General features: G+C 35.3%; 7 protein-coding genes and 2 pseudogenes across 8 annotated transcripts; 6 read left to right on the top strand and 3 right to left on the bottom strand.

Moving 5' to 3' along the window:
• The first annotated feature begins 549 nt into the window (after positions 1 to 549).
• LOC139884098 (uncharacterized protein At5g01610-like) lies at positions 550 to 975 on the top strand. Its single transcript, XM_071868172.1, has one exon. The coding sequence runs from the start codon at positions 550 to 552 to the stop codon at positions 973 to 975; it is 426 nt and encodes a 141-aa protein (XP_071724273.1).
• A 957-nt stretch (positions 976 to 1,932) lies between these two features.
• On the top strand, positions 1,933 to 2,916 carry LOC139884104 (uncharacterized). Its single transcript, XM_071868177.1, has 2 exons — positions 1,933 to 1,981; positions 2,456 to 2,916. Exons 1-2 carry the CDS (start codon positions 1,933 to 1,935, stop codon positions 2,914 to 2,916), a joined length of 510 nt encoding a protein of 169 aa, XP_071724278.1.
• Positions 2,917 to 4,672: 1,756 nt separating this feature from the next.
• LOC139884105 (uncharacterized) lies at positions 4,673 to 5,837 on the top strand. Its single transcript, XM_071868178.1, has 2 exons — positions 4,673 to 4,835; positions 5,653 to 5,837. Exons 1-2 carry the CDS (start codon positions 4,673 to 4,675, stop codon positions 5,835 to 5,837), a joined length of 348 nt encoding a protein of 115 aa, XP_071724279.1.
• A 1,439-nt stretch (positions 5,838 to 7,276) lies between these two features.
• Positions 7,277 to 7,702, top strand: LOC139884106 (uncharacterized). Its single transcript, XM_071868179.1, has one exon. The coding sequence runs from the start codon at positions 7,277 to 7,279 to the stop codon at positions 7,700 to 7,702; it is 426 nt and encodes a 141-aa protein (XP_071724280.1).
• Positions 7,703 to 8,805: 1,103 nt separating this feature from the next.
• LOC139884107 (uncharacterized) lies at positions 8,806 to 9,355 on the top strand. Its single transcript, XM_071868180.1, has 2 exons — positions 8,806 to 8,821; positions 8,949 to 9,355. Exons 1-2 carry the CDS (start codon positions 8,806 to 8,808, stop codon positions 9,353 to 9,355), a joined length of 423 nt encoding a protein of 140 aa, XP_071724281.1.
• A 666-nt stretch (positions 9,356 to 10,021) lies between these two features.
• Positions 10,022 to 12,078, top strand: LOC139884099 (ras-related protein RABF2b). Of its 2 annotated transcripts, none has more exons than XM_071868174.1 (7): positions 10,022 to 10,060; positions 10,481 to 10,558; positions 10,633 to 10,800; positions 10,992 to 11,040; positions 11,216 to 11,293; positions 11,773 to 11,862; positions 11,978 to 12,078. In XM_071868174.1, the coding sequence occupies exons 1-7, from the start codon at positions 10,022 to 10,024 to the stop codon at positions 12,076 to 12,078; spliced, it is 603 nt and encodes a 200-aa protein (XP_071724275.1). The 2 variants fall into 2 exon arrangements, with proteins under 2 accessions (XP_071724275.1, XP_071724274.1); XM_071868173.1 differs by having other exon boundaries at positions 11,216 to 11,289; positions 11,769 to 11,862.
• Positions 12,079 to 12,725: 647 nt separating this feature from the next.
• On the bottom strand, positions 12,726 to 13,606 carry LOC139884101 (probable aspartyl protease At4g16563; annotated as a pseudogene).
• A 4,159-nt stretch (positions 13,607 to 17,765) lies between these two features.
• On the bottom strand, positions 17,766 to 19,505 carry LOC139884102 (uncharacterized). The gene is made up of 8 exons (XM_071868176.1): positions 19,368 to 19,505; positions 19,038 to 19,126; positions 18,819 to 18,954; positions 18,622 to 18,696; positions 18,417 to 18,538; positions 18,255 to 18,330; positions 17,992 to 18,051; positions 17,766 to 17,894 (listed from the first exon to the last, which is right to left on the bottom strand). The coding sequence occupies exons 1-8, from the start codon at positions 19,503 to 19,505 to the stop codon at positions 17,766 to 17,768; spliced, it is 825 nt and encodes a 274-aa protein (XP_071724277.1).
• Positions 19,506 to 21,495: 1,990 nt separating this feature from the next.
• On the bottom strand, positions 21,496 to 23,601 carry LOC139884108 (protein argonaute 2-like; annotated as a pseudogene).
• Positions 23,602 to 25,500: the final 1,899 nt, after the last annotated feature.

The following is a 25,500-nucleotide window of genomic DNA, read 5'->3' on the forward strand; positions in this document are numbered from 1 at the left end:
AAATTGTGGACTTAATTCTTAAATGAAATAGGACGAATTCTATATTTTTAAGATCAAATTAGATTCGAACCAAACCAGTTTATTTTCAAAAGATATTTCTAATCTTAAAAATGCTTGAACCTCAAAGTTCAACTCAAGGACACCGAAGAAGAAAATTCATGATTATTTCTTTGTGATTTTTTAGGAACTGTTGGAAAATATAAGTTTGCCTGACTATTTGGACTGAGCCAACGACCGAATATCAAATATTTCAAAAGATATTTCTAATCTTAAAAATGCTTGAACCTCAAAGGTCAACTCAAGGACACCAAAGAAGAAAATTCATTATTATTTCTTTGTGATTTTCTAGGAACTGTTGGAAAATATAAGTTTGCCTGACTATTTGGACTGAGCCAACGACCGAATATCAAATATTTTTGCCACTATAAATACACCCATTAACCTCCCATTTATCATCATCAAAAAACAATTAAGCAACGAATTTGATAGGAAAAAAAAAAAAAAATCACACTACTATTCCCATCAAGCTTTTTCTGATTAGCAAAAACAATGGCAAGCCAATTGATTGCAAACAACAAAAGTGGTGCAGAGATCTACAACGGAGCTTCTGCTTGCACTCAAAAGGTTCACGAACTCCTCCAAAAGTCCAAACTCCCAAAAGGGCTCTTAGCCGTGAAAGAAATAACCGAGTTTGGTTACAATCCCACGACAGGCTTCTTCTGGATCAAGCAAGCAAAGAAAAGTGAGCACAAATTTCGTGCCCTAAACAAGCTCGCATCCTATGACACTGAGGTTGTTGGGTTTATAGAAGAAGGTAAGATGACCAAAATATCCGGATTCAAAGTTAAGGCAATGATGGTGTGGTTCTCAGTTACCGATATTAGCATCGACGAGAAGGATTCTGAGAAGCTCAGTTTTCTCAGTGCCGGAATCGCCAAGAGTTTTCCTGCTAGTGCATTTGAGCTTCAGGAATGAAGTTATATATATATATTGGAGATTGCCTGATTATATAGATGCAAGAATATATCATTTCCTTTTTTCAGTGTTTCTTGAATGCTGGTAGTTTACTTTACATATTATTTGTATCCCTTTATTGGTCATGGTTTTGATCACAATTGCTTCAATAAAAGTTTATCTTGTTCATCCACATATTTGATATGAAAATTGTGCGTAGGTCTCTCTCAATTGCATGTCCATGCCTAAGATTCATTAAAAAAGATTGGCGTCACACAATAAAATGTGCAATATATATCCTTGAAAATGCTGCTAAGCGTCAATTAGAGAGCACTACGTACTGTCAGAGTAATGTTATTACTACAAAATTCAGTAAACAAAATCATGCATGGCCATGTAGATGTAATGATTATATTAATTGATAAATATGTTGAAATGTACATGATCAATAATAATATTTATCCCAACTACCATTTAGGATTTTGTATACGGAGTTTTGTAGAAATAGCATTAGCATTACTCCGTACTGTCAATGCGGGGACAAATTGAATATTAATCAATTTCTAATCAAGTTGACTTAGACCATTCTAAATGTAACTTGAACATACAACATTCAGGGGACGGATCCAGAAAATTTAAATTGTGGGACAAAAATAAAATAAAAATATGTTGGAGAGAATGTAAAAAATCAATAAAAAATAAGATAGTGTGCATAAGTATTTGACCCAAGCTGTGCGTGTGAATTACTGCTACTAAACCGTTTCAATCATGCTCTATCTTTAGTAAACTATGTGCAAAACAATAAATATATTCTTATTTTTGTCAGGTTAGTGGGGTCAAGTGCCCCCTTAGCTCTGAGCTGGATTTGTCCTGACAGCATCAGCTTAGTCTTCAAGACCGTTTTATAATTTTTAGAGTTGAAATATCGACTTCGTAAATTCATGAAAATAGTTGTTGAACCTCTCTAAGCTGATGAATATGGGGAACATAATGTATCTATCACCGTCTAAAATGGATCAAAGACTCGGTATTTCTAGACCAATAACTAAAATCACTTGAGTAATACTCCTAAAGTACTGAGAGATCTTCAATTAGATCTTTCCTTAATTTGAGTGAATGAGCAAAAGTTACGTATAAAAAGTGACGGAGGGAGTAATTTTGAAAAATCATCATTTTAGAGTGACTTGTGACGTCCAAGTCAAGGAATAAGTTATTACCGTGTGTCGCCACCAGACATATGAATTTTGCTCAGTCAAGGCCATCAATGAAGAAAACCAATGGTCAATTGTTATTTTTTTAAAGAAACTCCTAAGTACTGAGAGATCTTCTATCTAGTAAACTTTAGCATATTAAAATAAGACAAATTATATAATGTTTGCCTGACGATTTGGACTAAACCAACAACAAAGATCATCAAACATTCTTTTCCAGTCACTATAAATACATCCATTTACTTCCATTATTCTTCTTCAACAAACAAATTATTCCAAAAAAAAAACAGAGAAGGAAGATTTCCACAAAAACTTCTCACTCAAGCAACAAAAAAGAACGGCAACTCAACAAATTGCAAACAACAGAGAAGGTGCTGAAGTGTACAACGGAGCTTCTGTTTGCATCAAAAAGGTTCACGAACTCCTTACAAATTCCAAACTCCCAAAAGGCCTTCTAGCCATTAAGGAAATAACTGAGTTTGGATACAATCAAAAAACAGGTTTCTTCTGGATCAAGCAAGCCAAGAAGAGTGAGCATAAGTTCCGTGCACTAAACAAAAACGCATCGTATGACACTGAGGTCGTTGGATTTGTGGAAGATGGTAAGATGACTAAAATTTCTGGGTTTAAAGTGAAGGCGATAATGGTGTGGTTTGCGGTTACTGATATTAGTATCGACGAGAAAGATCCTGAGAAACTCAGTTTCCTCAGTGCTGGAATTGCCAAGAGTTTTTCCTGGTTCTGCTTTTGAGCATCAAGAAAACTAATTACTAAAATTCATGCCCATCTAGTTATGCAATGTACTATGAATCATGCATCGGAAATCAATTTTCCCAGAATAAAAATATAGAATTTTCTGTTCCATTTCAAGTCCTTTTTTTCTTTTCATAGTGTTATGAATTGAAATGTTGATGTATAAAAAAAATTCTAATTTATTTTCTTGCTAATTTCCTGTGAATTTTGTGTATGTATTTTCAATCATACATGGTCTATTTAGGGATTGCCACCGGTCCGGTCGGTCGGTTTTCGACCAAAATTCTGACCGGACCGGTCATTTACCAGTTTTAAAAAATCAAACCGAACTGGAAATCGACCGGTTAAAAGACAAACCGAAAATCGATCGAAATTTTTTGTCAGTCGGTCGGTTCTTTTTTGAAAAGCCTAATTATAACCTAAAAATTTCGATCGATCGGTCGGTTAACCGAAATTTTCCGGTCGGTTTCCGGTCGGTCGGTCGATTAACCGGTAAAACTATATAAGATACTATTTATAATTTAAGAAAAATTTAAAAAAAAATACTGTTCTTTCGGTCGGGTTTTTGACCGGTTAACCGACCGACCGTTTACTGGTAAAAAAACCGACCGAAAAAGTCCAAAAATTGCAAACCGGACCGAAAACCGACAAACCGACCGGACGCTAAAAAAACCGACCGTTTCATCCGATTTTTCGATTTCTGTTCGGTCGGCCGGTTTTTGCCTAATCCTAAGTGTATTACTACCAATCTACCATTACATTTGGATATAATCCAACATTTTTATTACATAACCAGTTACTGCAATTGCAAAATTCAATGACAAGACAAGACTACCAAATGAACACGGCCAAAATTCATTAAAAAACTCTGTTTTGGAAAATGCAATGCGCAATAAACATTAACTACTTGAAAGCACATGCATGATGAGAAAATAACATGATAATAAAACTTGTAAAACAATTTCATATTCTCATAATCAATAGCAGCTTTGGCAATTCCTCGCTCATTTCTCTTTGCCGGAATTCCTTTTGCCTACAATCATCTATCTTATACTCATCACACACCGGGTGATCGTTATTCGTTACTATACCTTAAAGCGGTTTTCAGAAGTCCTAAATCTTCCCTTCTTGATTAGGTCCTCAAGAATAAACTTCAAAATGTTGGTATATGATCAACACTAGTCATGTACATGTACTTTTTTGAACTACACGTCTACACTTAAGCTTTTGTTATGAAAATGAACTATATGTCGTATCTTTGTGTTTTTGGCTGGAAATTAATCTACAGAACACATTATCAGGACTAACATGGCCAACCTTTGACCAATTGGGTTTCAGAGTACCAAATCTAATAGGGTTTACAGCTTTCCAAATTTGAAAATGTGGACTTCTTAAATAAAATAGGATGAATCCAATATCCATTCCTTAGCTAAGATCAAACAGATGATTGGAACCACTTTATTTCAAAAGGTATTTGAAATCTTAAAAATGGTTGAGCCTCAAATGTCAAGGCCACCAAAGAAGAAACTTTCTTGATAAATTATTTCTGTGTCTTGTGGAATGTTTAAAATTTTAATGTTAATTTGCCTGCTACTTGGACTGAGCCAACAACGAATATCAAATATTATTGCCACTATAAATACACCCATTAATTAACCTCCTATTTCTCTTCATCTAGAAACAACTAAGCAAAGAAATCGAGAGAAAAAATATTCCACACTAATCCCCTCAAGCTTTTCTGACTAGCAAAAATAATGGCAAGCCAATTGATTGCAAAGAACAAAAGTGGTGCAGAGATATACAATGGAGCTTCTGATTGCACTCAAAAGGTTCATGAACTCCTCACAAAGTCTAAGCTTCCAAAAGGGCTCTTAGCCGTGAAAGAAATAACCGAGTTTGGTTACAATCCCACGACAGGTTTCTTCTGGATCAAGCAAGCCAAGAAGATGTTGGATATTATACTTGAAATTAAATTTAATTAAGATAAATATGAGCATGATTATGTTTATGAGCTTAATATAGCAAGAAGAGCTAATAAGACAACAACATAACAGAGCTGATAATATCAAATAATTAATCAATTCATAGTACCATGAGACGATAAAAAATATAACATGAAATTAATGCAAAATCATGATATAATAAAATACATAAAGAGAGGATAAGAGATTGCAAATCGAGGCCTGATTTCGAATCAGTTTCCTTAAGGTTTATTTGCTCCGTCTACGGTGCTGAACGGCTCGTAGCAAACACCTCCCAGAATACAACTGCTAATACTCAATGACGTCGCACTACAACCTTTGAGACTTGGCGAACCAACAATGTTAGAACTCTCTAAAAACACTAATGCGTACTAACACTCTAAATGATCTAATAATAGACAAAACACTTGAGAGAATTTCCTTTTTCTCTCGTGCCTCTCAAATAACCAAACTGAACTCTATTTATAGAGTTCCAAAAGCAAGAGTGTCGGCAACTTCTCAAATAATTTGCCAACCCAATCAATGTGCCAACCTAAGTAATAACATTCCACACTTCCACCGGCCTATACAACTTGAAGAGACAAGCTACTAGGTGAAAGTAATAATACTGTGGAGGAAAACAATAGTCAGTCAAAGCATGGTAATAAAATAATAAATCAATTACATCCAATTATTACAACAGAAGAGTGAGCACATGTTCCGTGCCCTAAACAAGCTCGCGTCCTACGACACTAACGTTGTTGGGTTTATAGAAGAAGAAAAGATGACCAAAATATCCGGATTCAAAGTGAAAGCAATGATGGTGTGGTTCTCAGTTACTGATATTAGCACAGACGAGAAGGATTCTGAGAAACTCAGTTTCCTCAATGCTGGAATTGCTAAGAGCTTTCCTACTTCTGCTTTTGAGCTTCAGGAATCAATGAAGTTCTACATATAGATGTAATAATTTATCTTTCCTTTTGTTTGAGTGTAAAATCAATGCTGAGTTTTTAACTTATTATTTGTAATTTTCACTTGCTGCAATAAACGAATATAATTCTTTGTTACATGTAAACATATTTGACCTGAAAAAATATAGCCGATCGACTACCCGTAGTGACATGTTCACTCAATATTTTAATCTGAACATAACATGAAATTTTCCGAAAAGTAATATCTCCGTCTGAAAATACATGACTCTTTTTCCATGTAAACTACATAATTAAGAAAAGAGGCTTGTATTTCTAGACGGAAGGAGTATAATAGAATTGCAAGTCCACGACTAAACGCGATGATTCATATAGCCGACTCCATTCGGTGGAATTGAGGCTGGATGTTGTTGTTGTGAAGTCCACACGACTAAGTTTAATTAAAAATGATTGGTGTCAATAAAACCTACAAAATAGGGAATTGCTCATTGCTGCTAAGAGGTGACAAATTGAATGTTCAATTTTAAATCCATGATTCGGCCAAAGTGTCTATTTCGCCCAAAACCAAATCAGAATTAACATAGGTCAGTCAGATCAACTTGGACAAATCTAAAATCTTAACCTGCCAAAACAATATCAGTTCTAGAGCGGTTTACGATTTCCTAGAATTGAAATTGTCGACTTCTGAAAGTATAATAGGATGAATCAACCGGTTTGGAATTGCTGAACCTAAGTCGAATAGAGGAACATAGTGATGCCATGTGACTTGCGTGCGTCAAAGTCTCAAAGGGAACAGAGACATTGCCGTACGTCTAAAATGGGTCGAAGACTCGACATTTCTGAGTAAAAAGCAAGAAGTTACCGTTTCAAAATGGTTCTAATTCACTATAGTAAGAATTTTTGAACAAAATTAATATCATTTTCGTGACCTGCGACCCAACTCATAATGTACTCCTTCCATCTCTCAATACATTTTTTTAGACCTTTTATTTTATTTCAAAATAGATGATTTTCATGTATAATTTAAATCAAAATATAATAAAATTGATATATTTTTAATTTTATCTTGTTTTGTATGCCGATATCTTAAAAATATGTATTGAGAGACGGAAAATAATCCGCGTGTGTACATATGATATGACATACCCACGTCAAAGGAAAAAGAAATGGAGGGATATTGCTCAGTCAACAAGGCCATCAAAGAAGAAAACCAAAAGTCAATTATTTCTTTTAAGAAAATTCTAAAGTGAGAAATTCTATCTAGTAAACTTTGGCATATTAAAATAAGATAAATTAAATTAAGTTTGCCTGGCGATTTGGACTAAACCAACAAAAAATTGTATAAAGTTTGCCAGTCACTATATAAATGCATCCATTTACCTCAATTTCTCTTCATCGAAAAACAAACCATTCCGAAAAATAGATCAAGAAAAATTCCACAAAAACTTCTTTGCCAAGCAAATAAAAAATGGCAACTCAACAGATTGCAAACAACAGAGAAGGTGCTGAGGTGTACAATGGAGCTTCTGTTTGCGTCCAAAAGGTTCACGAACTCCTCACAAAGTCCAAACTCCCAAAAGGGCTTCTATCCATTAAAGAAATAACTGAGTTTGGCTACAACCAAAAAACAGGTTTCTTCTGGATCAAGCAAGCCAAGAAGAGCGACCATAAGTTCCGTGCACTAAACAAGAATGCTCAATATGAAACTGAGGTCGTTGGGTTTATCGAGGAAGGAAAGATGACCAATATATCCGGATTCAAAGTGAAGGCAATGATGGTGTGGTTCGCGGTTACTGATATTAGTATCGACGAGAAAGATTCTGAGAAGCTCAGTTTCCTCAGTGCTGGAATTGCTAAGAGTTTTCCTGCTTCTGCATTTGAGCTTCAGGAATGAAAGAAGTCCAAATACCTGATCAATGGTTTTGTCAATAGTTTATAATATATCGGATAGAATATGTTTGTGTTTTTTCGGTATTGTCGTGTCAAGTGTTGAGTGATATGATTACCTAATTATCTAACTTTTGATTTGTGTTCTGTCATTTACAAATATGAAATAAAGTTTCGTTTTATATATGTTTTGACACTTAAACATCAAAACTTGGCATGTGTCACCATGATTGCTAAAAGCACATAGCACAGTTCGATGAATCTCAAAAAATTTAGATATCCTTACATTGCATTTTGTTTCACAAACACACATATATGAGTACATATATTTGAATAAGTCTCTTGAAATAAGAAAAGCTAGATTGTGCTTTGTATGTCAAAAATCTGATTTAGTTCTGATGATGTACTCTTCTGAAGGACAATTGTTATGTTTTTGGACCATTATGTGGTCAGAAGCTTCAATCTAATACAGAACGGAAAATTATAACCGGAGAACCTTACCAAAATCGGAAATAGTTGGTAGCATGATCCTTCGTGAGAAGATCAAATCGGTAACTGCTAGATGTGCTAAGTGTTTCTATCTCTGCAAGCATCCCTTATCAGCTGAATGAAGCAAATTAGAACAACAGATGGGGTTACGAGTGATGTATGATTTCCAAAACGTATAGTCGAATTATGACTCCACAACTAAGCTTAGTCACATTAAACCCACAAAATATCCTCGAAAATCCAAAGAAAGAAGGAGTTGCCCTTTGCTGCCAAGGCATCAAATACAATGTCCACTATTGTCAAGAGGTGACAAATTGAATGTTCAATTTTAAATACATGATCCGGCCAATTAGTGTCGATTTCGCCTAAAACCAAATCAGAAGTAAAATAGGATGAATTGATCTAGTTAAGTTGGACAAATCTAAAATCTTAACCTAAGTAAGAACAATATCAGTTAGAGCGGTATAGAATTTCCTAGAATTGAAAATTGTCGACTTCTGAAGTAAAATAGGATGAATTGATCGGTTTGGAATTACTAAGTCGAAGAGAGGAACATAGTGATACCGTGTGACTTGCGTTCGTCAAATTCTGAAAGGGAACATATTCATATTACCGTCTGAAATGGGTCAAAGACTCGGTACTTTTTAAACCAATAACTTATCATTTCAAAATGGGTCTAAAATCACTTTTGAACCAAATTATCGTTTTAGTGAACCAAGTCATGGAATAACGTATTATCGTGTGTGACTCTGTTCCCACACCAGATGTACAATGGAGCATCTATTTGCACCCAAAAGGTTCACGAACTCCGATCACTAAGTCCAAACTCCCAAACGGGCTTCTAGCCATTAAGGAAATTACTGAGTTTGGGTACAACCAAAAAACAGGTTTCTTCTGGATCAAGCAAGCCAAGAAGAGTGACCATAAGTTCCGTGCACTAAACAAGAATGCGCAATATGAAACCGAGGTTGTTGGGTTTATAGAAGAAGGTAAGATGAACACAATTAGTGGATTCAAAGTGAAGGCAATGACGGTGTGGTTTGCGGTTACTGATATTTGTATCGACCAGAAAGATCCTGAGAAACTCAGTTTCTCAGTGTTGGAATTGCCAAGAGTTTCCCTGCTTCTGCATTTGAGCTTCAGGATTAATGAAACAAGCCCAAATACCTGATGGCATTATAATATATATGGGATAGAAGAAGTTTGTGTTTTTTGGAATTGGTTTCTGTCAAGTGTTGAGTGATGTTATTACCGAATTATTTAACTTTGATTTGTACAATATGAAATAAAGTTTCAATTTTTATATGTCTTTTGACACTTAAATTAAAATCAACTTATGATTCCCTTATCTTGCATTTTGTTTCACGGACACATAAGTGCATTTTGAAGCACAAAGCAAAGCAATGACGTATGTATAATTTTTGGTTTTGGGTCGGTTCGGACCGATTCGGTCTGGATGTGATCCAAAATCAGAAGCAAAAATATTCTCTCCTTTTTCTCATTAATTTAATAAATAAAAATTAGGTTTTTTGCGTTTTCAGCGAGAGAGAGAGAGAAAGCGAGAGAAGGATTGTCTTTTGGTTGTTGGAGACTTGAGAGGATCCTTCCCTTTGCCTTTTCTTTACGTGTTCTCATTTGTTCTTATTATTATTATCATCATCATCTAGTTCCTCTTTTGTGTCAAAGCTCCAATTTTTATTTTATCATCATCGACCCCATAAAAAAACTCAAAACTCTATCTCCCTGCATTTACTCTCTTTGATTCTTCTTTTGCTTGATCTGGGTTTTGTTGACCTAATCGGAATATCAATCAACCAACCAACGAACTCTTGCTATTATGGCCACAACTGGAAACAAGAACATCAACGCCAAATTGGTCAGTTCAATTTCTTTTCAACTAGGTGTTTTGTTCTTTCTTTGGCAAAGCTTTTGACATGGGTTTGCGTAATTTTATCTGGGTATATGTAATTCGGTTGTTCAGAATTGCTTTGTGGCTTTGTTTTATGATCATCAATTTTTGTTCGAGCTCAACAGTGCTGTTATTGTTTTGTGATTTGCGAGCTCAACAGTGCTGTTATTGTTTTGAATACATGTTATCAGCTCAGTTGCTTTTGGTTTACTGTACCGGCCAGGCCACCGATACGAACTCAATCCTTTATGTATTCCATATGTTCTGATGTGCTTATTCACCTAGCTTTTCATTCCTGTCCATTTAGCATCATCTAGAATAAAAACCTTCCCTTTTTCAACTTTCATTCTATTTGATTCATCTAAGACTCTAAGTCATTTATTTCAGGTGCTCCTTGGAGACGTTGGAGCTGGAAAATCAAGTCTTGTACTACGTTTCGTTAAAGGGCAATTTACTGAATTCCAGGTTTGAACGACTCTTAAACTGCTTTCACACAATTTTCTTTTCGTGGAACTTACTTTTACTGTTTTGTGATGTAGGAATCAACAATAGGAGCCGCTTTCTTCTCACAAACGTTGGCCGTGAACGATGCTACTGTAAAATTTGAGATTTGGGATACTGCTGGTCAGGAGAGATATCACAGCTTAGCACCAATGTACTACAGGGGAGCTGCAGCCGCAATTATTGTCTTTGACATATCAAATCAAGTAAGTAAATGATTGCATACCATGGTTTGATGTTAATTACCATCTGCTTCGATTTTGTATACTAATTTTCTGTTTAGCATTCACATGCATGCAATATACCCAGTGGTTATCTATATTGCATTGACAAAATTTGGTGCAAGTATATGATCTCCTCGGGTGTTCGTTGATTTTTTCTGTGTCGGACAATGCAGGCATCTTTTGATCGGGCAAAGAAGTGGGTTCAAGAACTTCAAGCACAAGGTAATCATTTCACAGTTTGAGCATCATTGATATCTTTTATAAATTTTTGGTCTTTGCTTTATTCATCTTACTATTTGTGTATCTTTTGGGTGTGCTTTTAATCTATTTCATTTTGTCCAGTGTGATTTTACCTTTCAATATCCCTTATTTGTTGTTTCCTCTGTATTGCTTCAAGGCAATCCCAACATGGTCATGGCACTGGCTGGGAACAAAGCTGACTTGTTAGATGCAAGGAAGGTGACAGCTGAGGCAAGTATATCATCATTTATTTATTTATTTCTTTTCAGCCCGTTGATTCTGATATATTCTAGCTTTTCATTTTATACTTAGTATTTCCCTAAAAGGTATGTGGGACGCCCCCTGAATATGTTGTATAATTACATGAGATTATTTAATCACACTAGCTATTTAGATAGTTTGGTTCCTAGATTGGCATATCCAGGTTGTCATTGGGTGTATGGACTTATTCATTTGGATTTGAGTTTAAACATTCTAGTTTCCAGCTAATGTGAGACCGCCTTCACTTGGTTAGAAATTATTGCATGTCTAGTAAAGAATGAGACAGCTAATGTCCTGGATGCACTTCCCAGCTGTTACATTATGTACGCTACATAGGAAATCTGAAAATCTGGACCACAGTGTGGCCCACATCTTGCTCATAATCTGGAGCACTGATTATCATATATTTAAACAGTTCCTTTACATGTCGATTTTATATATTTCTCCAGGAAGCACAAGTATATGCTCAAGAGAACGGTCTTTTCTTTATGGAGACTTCTGCAAAAACGGCTGCTAATGTCAATGAAATCTTCCATGAAATAGGTACGACCGTACGATAAATTCCTTCTATGGGGATTCTGTTTTTTCATTGATTCAGTATATTCTGAAATTACTAAAATCTCATTATGTTTTTCGTAATCAATTTTGACGACAACAGCGAAGAGACTGCCTCGAGTGCAACCTGTGCAGAATCCGGCTGGAATGGTTCTTATGGACAGACCAGCAGAACGGACGGCGACAGCATCTTGCTGCTCTTAAAATAAGTACTTAAATGGTTGTGCATGTGCTAGCTTACACTATCAGTTTGTACGTTTCTACAGATGGATATGCTTTATATATATTTCCTAGTTGATCTTGCTTACGATTCAATTTAGAATTGTAAATGTGTGCTGTCTATACTTCTCTTTTCCACCACAGAATGATTGGTAATGAAAATCGGCTTCATGTGTAAATAAATGATTTGCCTTCTTATATATATATATATATAAGTTTTCCAGGAATTCGTTAAACCATTGTTTTAAGTCAGGTCTAAAGAATTGATTGTAGGCTGTCCAAAATGTGAACAATTACATGCTGGCGAGATTCCAATTCTTTCCTAATATAATTGACTTGTTAAGTAATTAATCTAACCTTAACTAGAAATTAAAAACAAGGATAACCAGTGCACACTAAGCAGCTTGATGATTACATGAGAAATCCCGGACTAGATTGAAATCAACTCTTATTTATGTCTAGAAATTAAAAAGCAAAAGCAAAGTGCATTCAACAACAGACGACAAATTACATGGTAGAACAGAGCATTTGCTCTTATTCAAATTAAAAAAGGAGTTTTTGTGCTCTATAAAGAGCACCAGTTAATAACAGGAAGAACTTCCATTAACTAGTACCACACAAAGTGACTAAAATTAATCAACAATCCTGAGTAGAAATTCTGAGTAGAAAGGCTCTGGTAGGTGAGTGTAAGTTGTTCCGGAATCAATCAACAATCCTCCGTTCCTTTTGAATCAAACTCTCTCAATTTCAGGGGTACTGCGATTGGAGTACTGGAATTGCTTATAATGGTTATGGCTTCTAGACCAATGTAGTAAAAGTTAGGGTACATTGGATTCGTCAACATTGGAGTGGATTCTACATTAGCATTTGAACATAGAGCTAACTTTCCTATTGTCAATGGGCTTGAAACATTAGGGTTGTTTGCATACTTGAACAGCAAGAAACAATGTGAAAACCCGTTTTGAAGAAACCCTAATTGTGAAGGCAGTGAAAGTGATCCCCTACCAAACCCTACAATTCCAATTGGCTCCCTATATGTTGACCCCACACACCCAAAACCAAAATTTGGCATATCTTTAGTAGCATGAGGGTCATCACCATGAACCCTAAGTGTGTCCCTGGTGAGCGACCCAGAGACGACCCCTCCTTCGCCATACGTATAGGCGAACTAGGGGCAAGGTCTGGAGCATGTCCCCTTAAGAAGGGTAGTCAACGAGCAACCTGCAATGGTGCACGGATCGAGATCGTTATCAGAGCTATGAACATCTTGGCATAAGTGACTTGCACAAGTGTCTCTCAACGATGTAGAAGAACGAGTTGGAGAGAAATTAGAGTTTAAAATCTTATAGTTTCTATAATCATCACAATCAATGCAATCAAAAGTTAGGTTTCCACAAGGGACCCAAATGAGGTCACTTCCGGTGTCCACATAAGCTTGGATCACTTGTGGGGGCGTGCCAATAGTCAGAGATATGAGATATCCATCTCGAATTTCTCTTAGAGGCTCCGTCATTACGTCTAACACGTCGCTTGGTTTTATTTTCGACGCTGATGATTTTGATTTTTTTTGGCATTGGAAGGCTAGGTTTAGAGTGAGTAAGACCAAAGACAAGGGAGTTAGGAATTTGTTTTGCTAGGGTTTGGGTGGTAATGATCAAACTCTTGAAATGAAGAATGGCAACGAGGAAGAGAAGGAAGTTGACAGAGTGTTTTGCCATTATTTGAGTCTCTCTTTTTCTTTGTTTGTGTAATGAGAAGAGGAAATGATATGTATTTATAGATGAAATTAAAGAACCATTCTACCATACCATGGTAAGCTAAATTTACAGATGTTGCATGCACGAAACAAATAAGGTTTTGTGAGCGAGGGAGAGGGTTTGCATGGATATTACCAATAATAGGAAAAAGTTGAAATTAATGCATCCGAGTTCTCTATTGGGATAAATATATATATATATATATATATATTGGAACAGCTTAACACAAAATCTGATTAGTGGAACTGAAGTGCGCATGCTTTCTTAAATTATACTCCCTCCCATCCAAATTAAATTAAATCTTAATCTAAGAAATTTCATCCAAACTAATAACATATATTTTTTAATTTATTTTTTAATATAATTGTAATTGATTAGATTAAAAAATTCTTATAAGGATATATGCGTGAAGTTGGTGAGAAATAGTACATAAAGACATGAGGATGAAGATGGTGAGAGTATAATGAAAAAACATAATTAATGTTCCTTAAACTTGTCAAAATTTGTATTTAATTTGAGACAAAAAATTATGTTTATATTAACATCTAATTTGAGACGGAAGAAATAATTATTTAATATATATAATTATTTTATAAATTCAAAGTACAACTCTTAATTGATCTTAATTCTAAACAATTTGAAGAGGATCCCATGTTTTCTGACTAATGAATTACACGAACAAAAGATCACCTGAAACGCACGTACAGATACTTATCATATAATTAACCATTATTACTTCTAAATTAGCAGGGAAAGCAAATTAAATAGATGCTTAAAAAGTTGATATATGCTCCACGGTATTTTGAGGGGAAAAAAATAATATGTCGAAAACGTTATAATTAATGTACTCCCGCAGGATGGTAATTTTTAGAATTCACAAAAATTAATAAAACATATCCACGCACACAAATCAATACCGATACTTTAAAAATGTATAGTCTAATTATCTAGTAATTCTTATAGCATGATTTAGATAGAATGAGAATATAATATATAAATATTATTAATATTCATTAAATTTATTAAAAATATCAAATAATTTGAGAAAAAGATTATGTTAATTTGAGGGCTGGCTATAAAAGTGTGAATGATAAGAGATTGCTCAGAGCCCAATCTTTTGGGAGGCCTACAATTTTATTTAAAAAAAAATATTACAATAAATAAAATCCAGAAATTTACATATTTTATTAATTTCAGTAATTTCTCTACGATTTTCTTGTTAAATTTATATTGAAAGAATTAATTATGGAGCCTATAATTGAACTTTACGAGTTTTATACTTTTGGATAGATACACAGTTTTTCTTTTATAAATTCTAATATTAAAAGAAAGTTTCAGGTAATATATTGATTGAATATTAGTTGCTTCGATGTTTATTTGGTTTGAGTAAAATTTCTTCAGTAATGTGATTCTTCAATTTTTCTTGTAATATTTTTTTTGATAATTAAGAATGAGATTTTGAATAAATTAATTTAGAGAATTTGATTGACGAATAAGATTCAAATAATGTTAGAAGTAAGAAAAATTTCAAATAATAATGGTCTATGTTTTAATTTTCACTCAGGACTTCCAAAATGTTCAAGACGGTCATGTTTATATTGCGTCTAAATTTGGATTAAGGGATATTCTTACGATGGAGATCGACTATGTATTATTCTCTCTGTCTGCTAATACATATTTTTTTAATTTTTTTTCATACATTCAAAAGAAAATATATTTAATCAATATTAATAAATTTATACATTTTTTTTAAATATATTTTAAAAATTAAAAAAAAAGAATATGTATTAACATACGGAATATTAGCTCTAGATTGGAAAAAATTAACATAATTACTCCGGGCAACGGGGCATGGAACGAGATGTGCAAAGACCGAGAAAATAATAAAGGGAAATATGCATTTGCTTATCGCTTCTTTTAAAGGAAAATATATGATCTGTTTTAATGACATACGTATTTATGTTAGACTAACTAATGTTCATCTCTCTGTCTGCGTGTATGTGTAGGCTTGTATTATTGTATATGTCATATATAATATATCGATCTTTAATTTTAATGTCATTATATAATTAATTAGATAAATAAAAATATTTTATATGAAAAATATTTTTTAAATTATATATGATGTTTTGTTTTAATTGAGAAAGATTAATAAATATTTTTATTTATAAAAATATCTTCAACTAATATATCTTATTAATTTAATTATGTAATTTTAATCAAAACATCAACTATTGTGAAATGTATATAATTTTACTTAATTTCTTTCTGCTATTACGCAAATAAAAATGCGCTTATTAAGTTCAAAAGGAAAAAAAGAATGTGCACACTGCTCATTTTATAATCAGTTCAAAAGTGAAACCTTTCCTAAGTTTGATCCATATATATACTCTATGAACGTAAAGTATGATTAAATAAAGTAATTAACAATAGTTTATAAAACTAAGAATCTTAACTGATGCACAATACTTAGATGCTGACAGGGTGATCCATCTCTAAAAGAGGTACTACAAAAATAGTTTATTAATTAGTATATATGTGCATTATTAATTTGAAGATCATTTTCTGTCCAAAAAGTTAATGCTGAGATGTTTCTGACGCAACATCCTCAATCAAACGAACCAAATCAATCATAGAGTGACAAATTATCAAATATATCCTCACATGGACAAACCCTAATTTGAAGTTTTATTTCTATTTCAGGTAGTGAACTAAACTAATTATATATCACATGACTAATAAAGTTTCAAGCCCATGTATTGTACTTGTATGACTTATTTTTTGTGGAAATTGTTATGGATGAACAAAAAAATCTTTCATCAAAAAAAGAATAAAAAATGAGTTACAAAGAAGCTTTTTTGGAGAATCAAAGAAGCTTACAACTGTTGGGGTTAAGAATCTTAACGACTTGCACTTCAGTTTGCTTAAACGTCATCACAATTAAATTAATCAAAAATTAGATGCTAATTAAAGTGATTTGTCACAAATCAAATTCCATAGATATGCAGCTAGAAGACAAAGGCCAAACCGAGTCTTATCTTTTCATTCGACTGCCACCAAATTTCTGTTTATTTTTTTCGACCTCCCATCATTTATCATCCAGTGTCGAAATTTTAAGTTTTTAGGACTTAGATGTAAAGACTTGTGATTATCACCTTTAGTGTCAAAATAAATATTAATATTTTTAAATTCATTCATCTATATTAATAATTTTCGTTAAATATATATATTTATACATAAAATTCAAAAAAATTATATATTTTAATACGGATGGAATACTGTGTATGACATACCATTCTAGGATAGGGGATCGATGAAACCCTTACTAGGATTTATCTTTGATAATCTTTTCCTAAAGATTGATTTAAAGCTCTCTAAAGTTATTGGAGGAGGACGTCGTCTTTTTTAAAACACAAGAGGATTAAAATATGAATCGTAATATTTGAATAATATCTATCTGAATAGGTGTCGGTGATTTCACTCCTTTCCTAGATAAGATTGTTGCAATCATACGAGATATTTCCCCGGTTCACAACCTTGAAGGCCACTACGCTTTGCAAGTGATAGATATGACCATATCTGTGTTCAATTGTAATGCATAATCCAATCCTACCTAAGCTCCTCAAAATTGTGGATTGAGAATTACACGTTTATACAAATTAAATACAATACTATACTATTTTCTTCAAAAGAAAAAAAACTATTAGAAAAATAATTAAATATTGAATGTTCACAAACAAGCCTTGTGATGAACTATATACAACTGCTCTTGGAGGGAGGAAGAAAGATATGATCACAATTCTTTTTTCTTCATATATAGAATTTTGTCCATTCACAACCCTTCTATCATTTACACTATACGAGTTAGAGAGAAAATATTAGTTTCCAGCAGCAGTTTAATACCAGAGTGATTGTTTACTGCCTCTTTGCTAATGTCTTCTTCAGCCCTTTTAGGATCTTTCCAAACCACATCATGTTCATAAAAGCCAATGCTGATGGCACACCAAGAGCTAGCAGATGACCAAAGCCATCCAACGCCTCGACCTGCCAATACATTTTAAATTACATGGTGTTCAGAAGACAATTTCAAGTTTTCAACAGAATAATATAAGAGAAAACTTGTAAGGAGCCGGAAAGTTACCTGAGTGTAGTGCGAGTAAATATGGTAAAATATGTAGATGAAAAGCAGAATTCTGGCCATCTGCACATTGAGAGAAAAAAATATGTAAGAAAGTGCTATGGAGTTTTGAATCAATCTTATATTTAGGGAAAATGGACTCAAAATTAGCACATAGCTTTCATGACCATGATTTCAACACAAGTCGACATCAATTCTGAGCTGGATGGATAATCAATGCATGAACCATTTCCACTATAAAGAAGATAAAGATAAATTAAACTCACCACCCAAGCAAAAAACATAATTACACCATTGATGAGATATGCATTGGACCTCTTCATGCCAGCCGTGTCAAGATACCTTCAGGAAACGAAGAAATGCATCACCATCGTTGCAGAATATAATATTCTGACTCAGAAATGACAGTCATCCAGTGAGACACTTACCATCTGACATTAACTTCTGGAGTAGTTCCCTCAGAAATGAGGCACATGTATGTATAAAGATGTCCTCGTCCAGTAAAAAGTGCATATGCTACTGATGTTCCAGACAGAATATGGTGGATAACCTGAAATCAATTACTAAGTTATAGTTGCTGCAATTACATGTCTGTACATAAATCCTGAAGTTCAATGTATAGAGCATACTTACAAATTCTATTCCTCCCAGGTAAGGATATAGCCACAATATCATACCAAGATCAGCAATGAAGTATCCGAGAGAAACCTATATATAGCATATAATCTGGAGACTGTTAGCCCAAGGAACTATATAACTAAAATTTAAGAGGTAAGTATAGGACTTTTTTCTCCAAGATATAAACTGACAAAATAAGAAGCAATTCTTACCCCTAAGGCAGAAGTAGAGAGATGTGAGCTTCTGAATGTCACGAGACCCGGAATTTTGTCAGAGAAGAGATCCGACCAGAAAACAAAGTACAACGACATAAGTGCGATGTAAGCTGCATGAATTGTAGAGACACCCCTGCCCAAGTCAGATATCAGTTAAAGGGGATACAAACAATTGAAAGAAAACAATGCAAGAAAAGAACATGATAACGCACTTACCGATTGTTCCATTCAATTCTTTGGATTTTGTTAAGACCAGAATATGTTTTGAAGTAAAATGTGCTGACTAACTGCACAAAATCATAGGCCTACAAACGAGGAATTTGTTCACTACAGATCAATAAGGGGAGTGAAATAATGCGCACTTGCAAAATCAAATTGGTTGAGTGCCTTTTGTGTAAAGAAGTTCCACAAAAACATAAAGCACGCAACATGATTGCAAGCAAAGTTATGAATTAAGAAAAGTATCTATTAGTTTCGCTACCTGCATATGTACGTAGATGCATGTATCTAACTATGTATATGTGTATGAAAGAAAAGTAAGCGTACCACTTTGCAAGAAAATATGCCACCAAGGACAGAAGTGTATGGGATAAAAGGATCAGCAAACAAGTAGTTCTTAACCAGAACCTCAGCTTGATCTTGATATGTCTTGATAGCCATAGCCGTCTTTGAAGAGACCGCCATTATAAATCCGTCTTTTTCTGATTAGTAGGATGTTGCCCTTACTCTTGCCCTTTATTATAACTTGAATAACAGATGTGAATAGAGTCAGCTTTCAAAAAAAATCATTCACAGAGCATTGAGCTCAAGTAATAGGGTGCGAATCATATCGAATTTGAAGTGGTCGTTTCCAATGTAAAATCAGCGAACACCTTGAAAACCAATCACATTCCAGAAAGACAAGAATGGAAGAAATAATCACCAGTATTACTCTCAAAACTACTATAACTGTTCACAGCATTCAAATAACTAGGAGAAATTCACAAAATGACCAAACCAAGCGAACAGCCAAAGCTATTTACAAAGCATAATCAAGAATACCTCTACAAAAGAGGCATAATCTTCCACTTAACTAAGAAAAATAGAGTTTCAGAAAATGAATCAGAATGTTTTGGCATCCTCATAATAGCTAGCTCGTCTTTCATAGGAAAAAAAGGTGACCAAAATGTCAATATCCTTATGAGAACAGAAACAAAATTCTCACAATCATCATTCAAATGCAACAAAAAAAGGGAACAATAACCATGAGATCAGAATCCAGCTATGAAATTTTCTCCCATTAAATTAAAACAAGGCCAAAAACTTAATCGAATCGAAGCAAAATGCCATAACCCCATTTGATCACTGCAAACAGCGTGCGAGACTGAGCTAAACCATAAGCAATCAAATTCAATATATATTGATGGAGAAACGATACAACAACCCATCAACAGCCGAAACCCAAAACACAAAAAGGGTTTGTGAAGAAATCGACGTACCGAGAGATTGAATGAATCACAACGAAGAACGCATCAAATGGAAAGCGTGAGGGTCAATCAAACGTCAGAGGTGTGTTATGTGTAGACTTCTTCTCCTCGACGAAGAAAAGCTTTTTTACGTTCAAGAATCAGAGATTTTTGATTGGCCACTACGTTTCCTTCCTGCTATCATTGGTCTAGTCTATTCCAAGAATAAAATATTACTCCAATATAGAATAGAACAACAGTCGAGTCATAAACCGGTTGACTCGGCTCTCTATAAAACCATTTGTTTAATTAATTATTTGATTTAGATTCGGGTTGGATCCCCATCTAATAAAAATTTGTTGAAATTTCTCGGTCATAAAAATTAAAATAGCCGAAAAGAAATGAAAATGAAGAGTTTTTTTTTTTTTATCATCGAAATGAAATGAAGAAAAATACTATTTCTGTATTTGAATGATGATATTTTGAGATTTTTTACGTATATTAATAACATCAATTTTAATATATAAATCATCTTTATTTTATAATTTTATTATTATTTTTTTAATTAAATTATTAATTGTGTGTGGGAAAAGAGAATGAGTAAAAAAATAAAAAGATGAAAATACATTAATATTTTAAAAATATCATCTATTTAAAGACAACAAATAAAACGTCATCTATTTATATTCGGAAGGAAAATTATTGAAAGAATTTTATTAAATACCAATTATGATGAATTTATTTATTAATTTTATTGAGATGGGCACATGATAAAGTATAGCTGTATTATATAGGAGTCTCATGTGTGACAGAAGATTACAAGAGAGAGTTTGGAGCTTTCTTCAATATGTGATGTGAATATGATATGGTTGCCTTGTTTGGTTGGTTATTATACAAGTTAAAATGATTGTGAAAGGATGAGAATGGATTTGATTTGATGGCATCCCTTTTTCTTTTTTCTTTTTTAATTTTTTTAATTATATCCGAACAAAATCGAAAAAGGATAGGCCTAGAAGATGTAACTAACGTGACATTTCCATAAATTTAAATTTCTAAAGCATTTTGAATTGGATAATATAATTGGGATGGAAGGGTATATAATAATCTTAACCTTAGATTAAATATATAAAAAAAAAAACTTCGAAGACATTCATGGAACGATAACACAAACCAGAGATTAATTAAATCCAGAGAAAAACATAGAAAAGATAGCAACAGAAGTCAGAAAACTAAGAAGATGAAACAAAGTCTGAAACACAGTCTATGGCGGGATGCAACTTGTAGTGGTGCTCCTTAAACAATGCGTCGTTGGCGTAGGGTCCAAGCCGTTGCTGCTGCCACTCCATTAACAGTGCTTTGTAATAAACCTGACCTCTATAAGCCAAAAGGTCAGCATAATAAACCGGAGGAATCAAAGACACTGGTTTCGAACATCGAACAAATGTGAAACACAAGTTATAGATCAGCTGCTGCAAATCATTGGAGTTAAACTTGTGCTCATACAAGAGGACCTGGTAGTGTGTCGGCTTACTTGTCCCGAGAATACCAAAATGACTGTTAATGAAACAATCAAACTCGGTCTGATGGGTGATTTTGGTATCCACGACAGTTCCAGGTGGCACGTTTCCTCCCGGTGCTCCCCCATTATCTAGAAACAAACGACCATGGTGTCTCTTTAAAGCCAGAATGAGTGTGATGGTTGGGTTGTAGTTCATTAAAGCAAACTCCTCCTTGAGTTGCTTTAACTCATAATTTAGAGCCATGTTGAACTGTCCCTCACTCACACCGTCACGGAATATCACGATCCTATGTGGTCTGACTTTGTTTAGCTTTTGGTAAGCATTGACGAGCTCCACACATTTTACCCCAAACTTCACGATTTTCTCGTCTCGATGTTCTTGAGGCCAAACCCTAGCAGCATAGCAATTAGCAGCAGGCCAATTCATTGAGCCAACAACGGCTGCAATAGACGGACTTACTTTGTTCCCTGAACCAGGATGGTTGACGTCAGCACGATAAACATGACATGCTTCTCACCTCCTCCAATATTTGGGAGTCGATCATATAGTTCAAAGTTGCTTCCTCCGAGTTTTGCATTTATCTTGAGTGCCAAGTTTGCTAGGTACTGGTCCTGCCCTTTAGGATTGTTGGCAGTAGGAGACAAACAACATTGTGTCAGTAAACCTAATTTTGTCTCGGAGTACCATTTCAGATAATTGTAACCTGGATCTTCCCTGGCCATCACGCAAACAAGGATTTGTAGTGGGGGTTTGCCTTTTGCACAACCCTGTTGGTAAACACTGTCCAGCAGTTCACGGATTGCAATAGTATTATAAAACTTGTCCATTTTAGTCTTTTGGTACACGAGAGGGTCTTCCATGGGCATTCCAAGATTTCTACAACGTTCGATGAATTTCGGGATGACTTTGTTGCCATCAAAGCTGAATCTGCCAGAATAACTACTGAAGTCGAGCACGCCCCATCTCTCAACATAAATGCCTTGTACTACTGCTCTATTAACAAGGTTCCAACCACATTTCATTCTGTCAACAGATACCTGCACGATGTTACCATTACCAGGAGTCCTGAGCTTTAAAGCAGGTGGCTTAAGCACCCGACCCATCACTTGTGTCATGTTCTGGTTCACTTCAATTCCGAAACTCTCAATCACTTCCCCTCTGCCAATAAAATAACATTATCAGTTCAGCAGCTTATAAACAACTTAGCTATAATAATAATAATATCTGTATTTCAAACTTTATTCATGGACCATACGACAAGAACATATCAATAACCAAACTGAATCTCAAAGACATGAAAAAATATAACCGATCAGAGTAAAATGGATGATTTGTAATACTTTCTTAATATAAAAGGTGTAGTTAAGGACAGTAAACTTACGCGCAAGGTCCATCGCTATTTTGCACCATCTGGCATATGTTATACGCTCTATCTTGTGGTGGGATCAAAGATAACCTCTTTAATCTATCATCTGAATCTTTACTCAAAACCTCCTTCGAACACTTCTGCCCTGCGACCAAAGTACAGAACTCCAAGGGTACCACGCTTTGTCGAGTTTTCCCCAACTCTAAGGAGGGAACGTCAAGGTACTTGATATTCTTTTGGTACTTCTCCATAAAGTATTCAACAAGGCTACTCTCTCTTGGTACAGTATCAATCTTATGATCACTCATAGTGAATGAAATTTCCCTCGTATTCTTTACCGACAGCCCAGCAATTGTGGAGTTAAGCTTAGTCACACGATGGCTAAATGTAACTTTTAATCTACTCAATGCATTCTCAACTTGTGCTCTAAACCGATGGAAATTGTTCATATTAAAGCCCTGAATATGCTCCTCGAGAAATTGTATAAAATTGGTTTTCGAAATGCCAATACAGAGTAATCAACACACATGGCTAAACCTTCGGATGTAGATTTCAAACTTTGCTGAGTGCCTCCAGAGGCAATAATTCCTTGTCCAATTTCAGTGTTCCATCCAGGCTTAATAGAATGGAATCGACGGCCGACACGAATCATGTGCCTTGAGGGATTCTCCTTCATTACCACTTCCAACCCTTGAAATATATCACCGGGGCGTGAATCTGGAGCTCCTCCACTCAAATAGTCAGTCAACCTAGAAAGCCTAAGCTGACTCACAAGCTGTAGCTTACAAGTGAATGAACTGGCCTTTGTACCATCTTCCTCGGAAAGTGACACCACGAATGGCTCAGTAGTGGGTAATTCTTGAGCACTGAAAATATTCTTCACTCCATCATAAGCAGTAACTGACATAGGAATCTTTGAAGATAACTTATTCCGAATGAAAGAAAAATCAGCCTTAGACAGTTTAATAGGCCGACCATTTGCAGGATTCTCAAAGGGCTTGATGTCAAGATTATTTTGCCATATGATACTTTCAGGCTTGTATTTAACACCGAAAAAATTGGCATGGAGTCTCATAGTTCGAACGGAGGAGGTGCCGCCTCTATCAGGGCGTCGCATTGGATAAAGTGCAGGAGTAGATGGATGACTTGAAGAAGCCTCCGCAATTGTCAATGATTTCATTGAAGGAGGAACAGAACCTACAACGAAAGAACAAATTGGACTGTAACAAACAACGACTCCATATGTAGAAATAGAAAACACAATCTTGAATTTGCATTACTTTTACCACACATTTCACTAAGGTGATCTGCAGAACATATGTTATTACACACATCAAAACAACTTCGTTTAAATATCTTCAACGAAATAGCATAAAAACAGATTATTTATCACCAAAATGTCTCCCTACATTCAAAATTGCACAAATGCAGCATATCCCACACAAATCAAATCAAAACAATTTCATTTTTATGTTTATATCACACGGTATATTACAAAATGAAGAATTCGTACCGAGAGCAGATTCCGACGGCCGTACCGGCGGAGCAACAGAGCCAAAAGAAAGAGCAGGAGCCGAAGGACTGACAACAGGCGGCCTTGTGGGACCCGCCGGACCAGAACCAGGTTGAGCGGGAAACAGATTCGACCACCCTCTTCCGCTTCCTCCAACGCCCGGTTGACCCTGATTGACAGAAGGCCTCTGCCCTTGGTGATGGGCCACACTTGCTGCTGAACTCCCAGGAGCCGGAGGAGTGACAACCGGCGGCCTAGTCGAACCCGCCGATTGACCTTGATTGACAGGAGGCCCCTGGCCTCGATGATGGGCCCCACTTACAGCTGAACTCCCCGGCGGGGGATTGCCAACCGGCGGCCTAGTCGGACCCGCTTGACCGCCACCAGCACCAGATTGAGGAGCAAACAAATTCGACCACCCTCCTCCTCCTCTTCCACTTCCACTTCCACTTCCTCCAGCGCCAGGGGTGGGACCCGCCACTTGGCTCTGACTGACAGGAGGCCTCTGCCCTTGATTATGGGCCCCACTGACTGCTGATCTCCCTCTCTGATCATGCTGACCACGACCACGACCGCGACCAACACCTCCACCACCACCATCACCACGGCCTCGTCCACCGCTTCCGCCACGACCACCACTACATCCTCTATAACCACCCCTCTCCATTGTTAACTTTCTCCTTTTTTTTTTTTAGAATGCAAACTTTTTTGTGCTTGTAAGAGTTCGTAAGACGTGCTTATAAACCCTTTAATTTAAAACTTATTAAAGAAGGCTTAGTACACCGTCGCTAAGACATGTTTTAGAGGATTTAGTAATTTTGTCAATGGGAATATC

Source organism: Rutidosis leptorrhynchoides, unplaced genomic scaffold, assembly GCF_046630445.1.
Source record: "Rutidosis leptorrhynchoides isolate AG116_Rl617_1_P2 unplaced genomic scaffold, CSIRO_AGI_Rlap_v1 contig500, whole genome shotgun sequence".
NCBI lineage: Eukaryota > Viridiplantae > Streptophyta > Magnoliopsida > Asterales > Asteraceae > Rutidosis > Rutidosis leptorrhynchoides.

What these genes read in the sequence shown, in the direction of transcription:
- LOC139884098 (XM_071868172.1), top strand. Translation starts at nt 550, where the DNA reads ATGGCAAGCCAATTGATTGCAAACAACAAAAGTGGTGCAGAGATCTAC.
- LOC139884104 (XM_071868177.1), top strand. Translation starts at nt 1,933, where the DNA reads ATGGGGAACATAATGTATCTATCACCGTCTAAAATGGATCAAAGACTC. An exon ending in TAAAATGGATCAAAGACTCG is followed by an intron (nt 1,982 to 2,455) that starts GTATTTCTAGAC and finishes AAAAAAAAACAG; the next exon opens with AGAAGGAAGATTTCCACAAA.
- LOC139884099 (XM_071868174.1), top strand. Translation starts at nt 10,022, where the DNA reads ATGGCCACAACTGGAAACAAGAACATCAACGCCAAATTG. An exon ending in AGAACATCAACGCCAAATTG is followed by an intron (nt 10,061 to 10,480) that starts GTCAGTTCAATT and finishes CATTTATTTCAG; the next exon opens with GTGCTCCTTGGAGACGTTGG. An exon ending in TCTTTGACATATCAAATCAA is followed by an intron (nt 10,801 to 10,991) that starts GTAAGTAAATGA and finishes CGGACAATGCAG; the next exon opens with GCATCTTTTGATCGGGCAAA.
- LOC139884106 (XM_071868179.1), top strand. Translation starts at nt 7,277, where the DNA reads ATGGCAACTCAACAGATTGCAAACAACAGAGAAGGTGCTGAGGTGTAC.
- LOC139884105 (XM_071868178.1), top strand. Translation starts at nt 4,673, where the DNA reads ATGGCAAGCCAATTGATTGCAAAGAACAAAAGTGGTGCAGAGATATAC. An exon ending in TGGTTACAATCCCACGACAG is followed by an intron (nt 4,836 to 5,652) that starts GTTTCTTCTGGA and finishes TTGGGTTTATAG; the next exon opens with AAGAAGAAAAGATGACCAAA.
- LOC139884102 (XM_071868176.1), bottom strand. Translation starts at nt 19,505, where the DNA reads ATGGCGGTCTCTTCAAAGACGGCTATGGCTATCAAGACATATCAAGAT. An exon ending in GCATATTTTCTTGCAAAGTG is followed by an intron (nt 19,127 to 19,367) that starts GTACGCTTACTT and finishes CCTCGTTTGTAG; the next exon opens with GCCTATGATTTTGTGCAGTT. An exon ending in TTATGTTTTTTGCTTGGGTG is followed by an intron (nt 18,052 to 18,254) that starts GTGAGTTTAATT and finishes CTCAATGTGCAG; the next exon opens with ATGGCCAGAATTCTGCTTTT.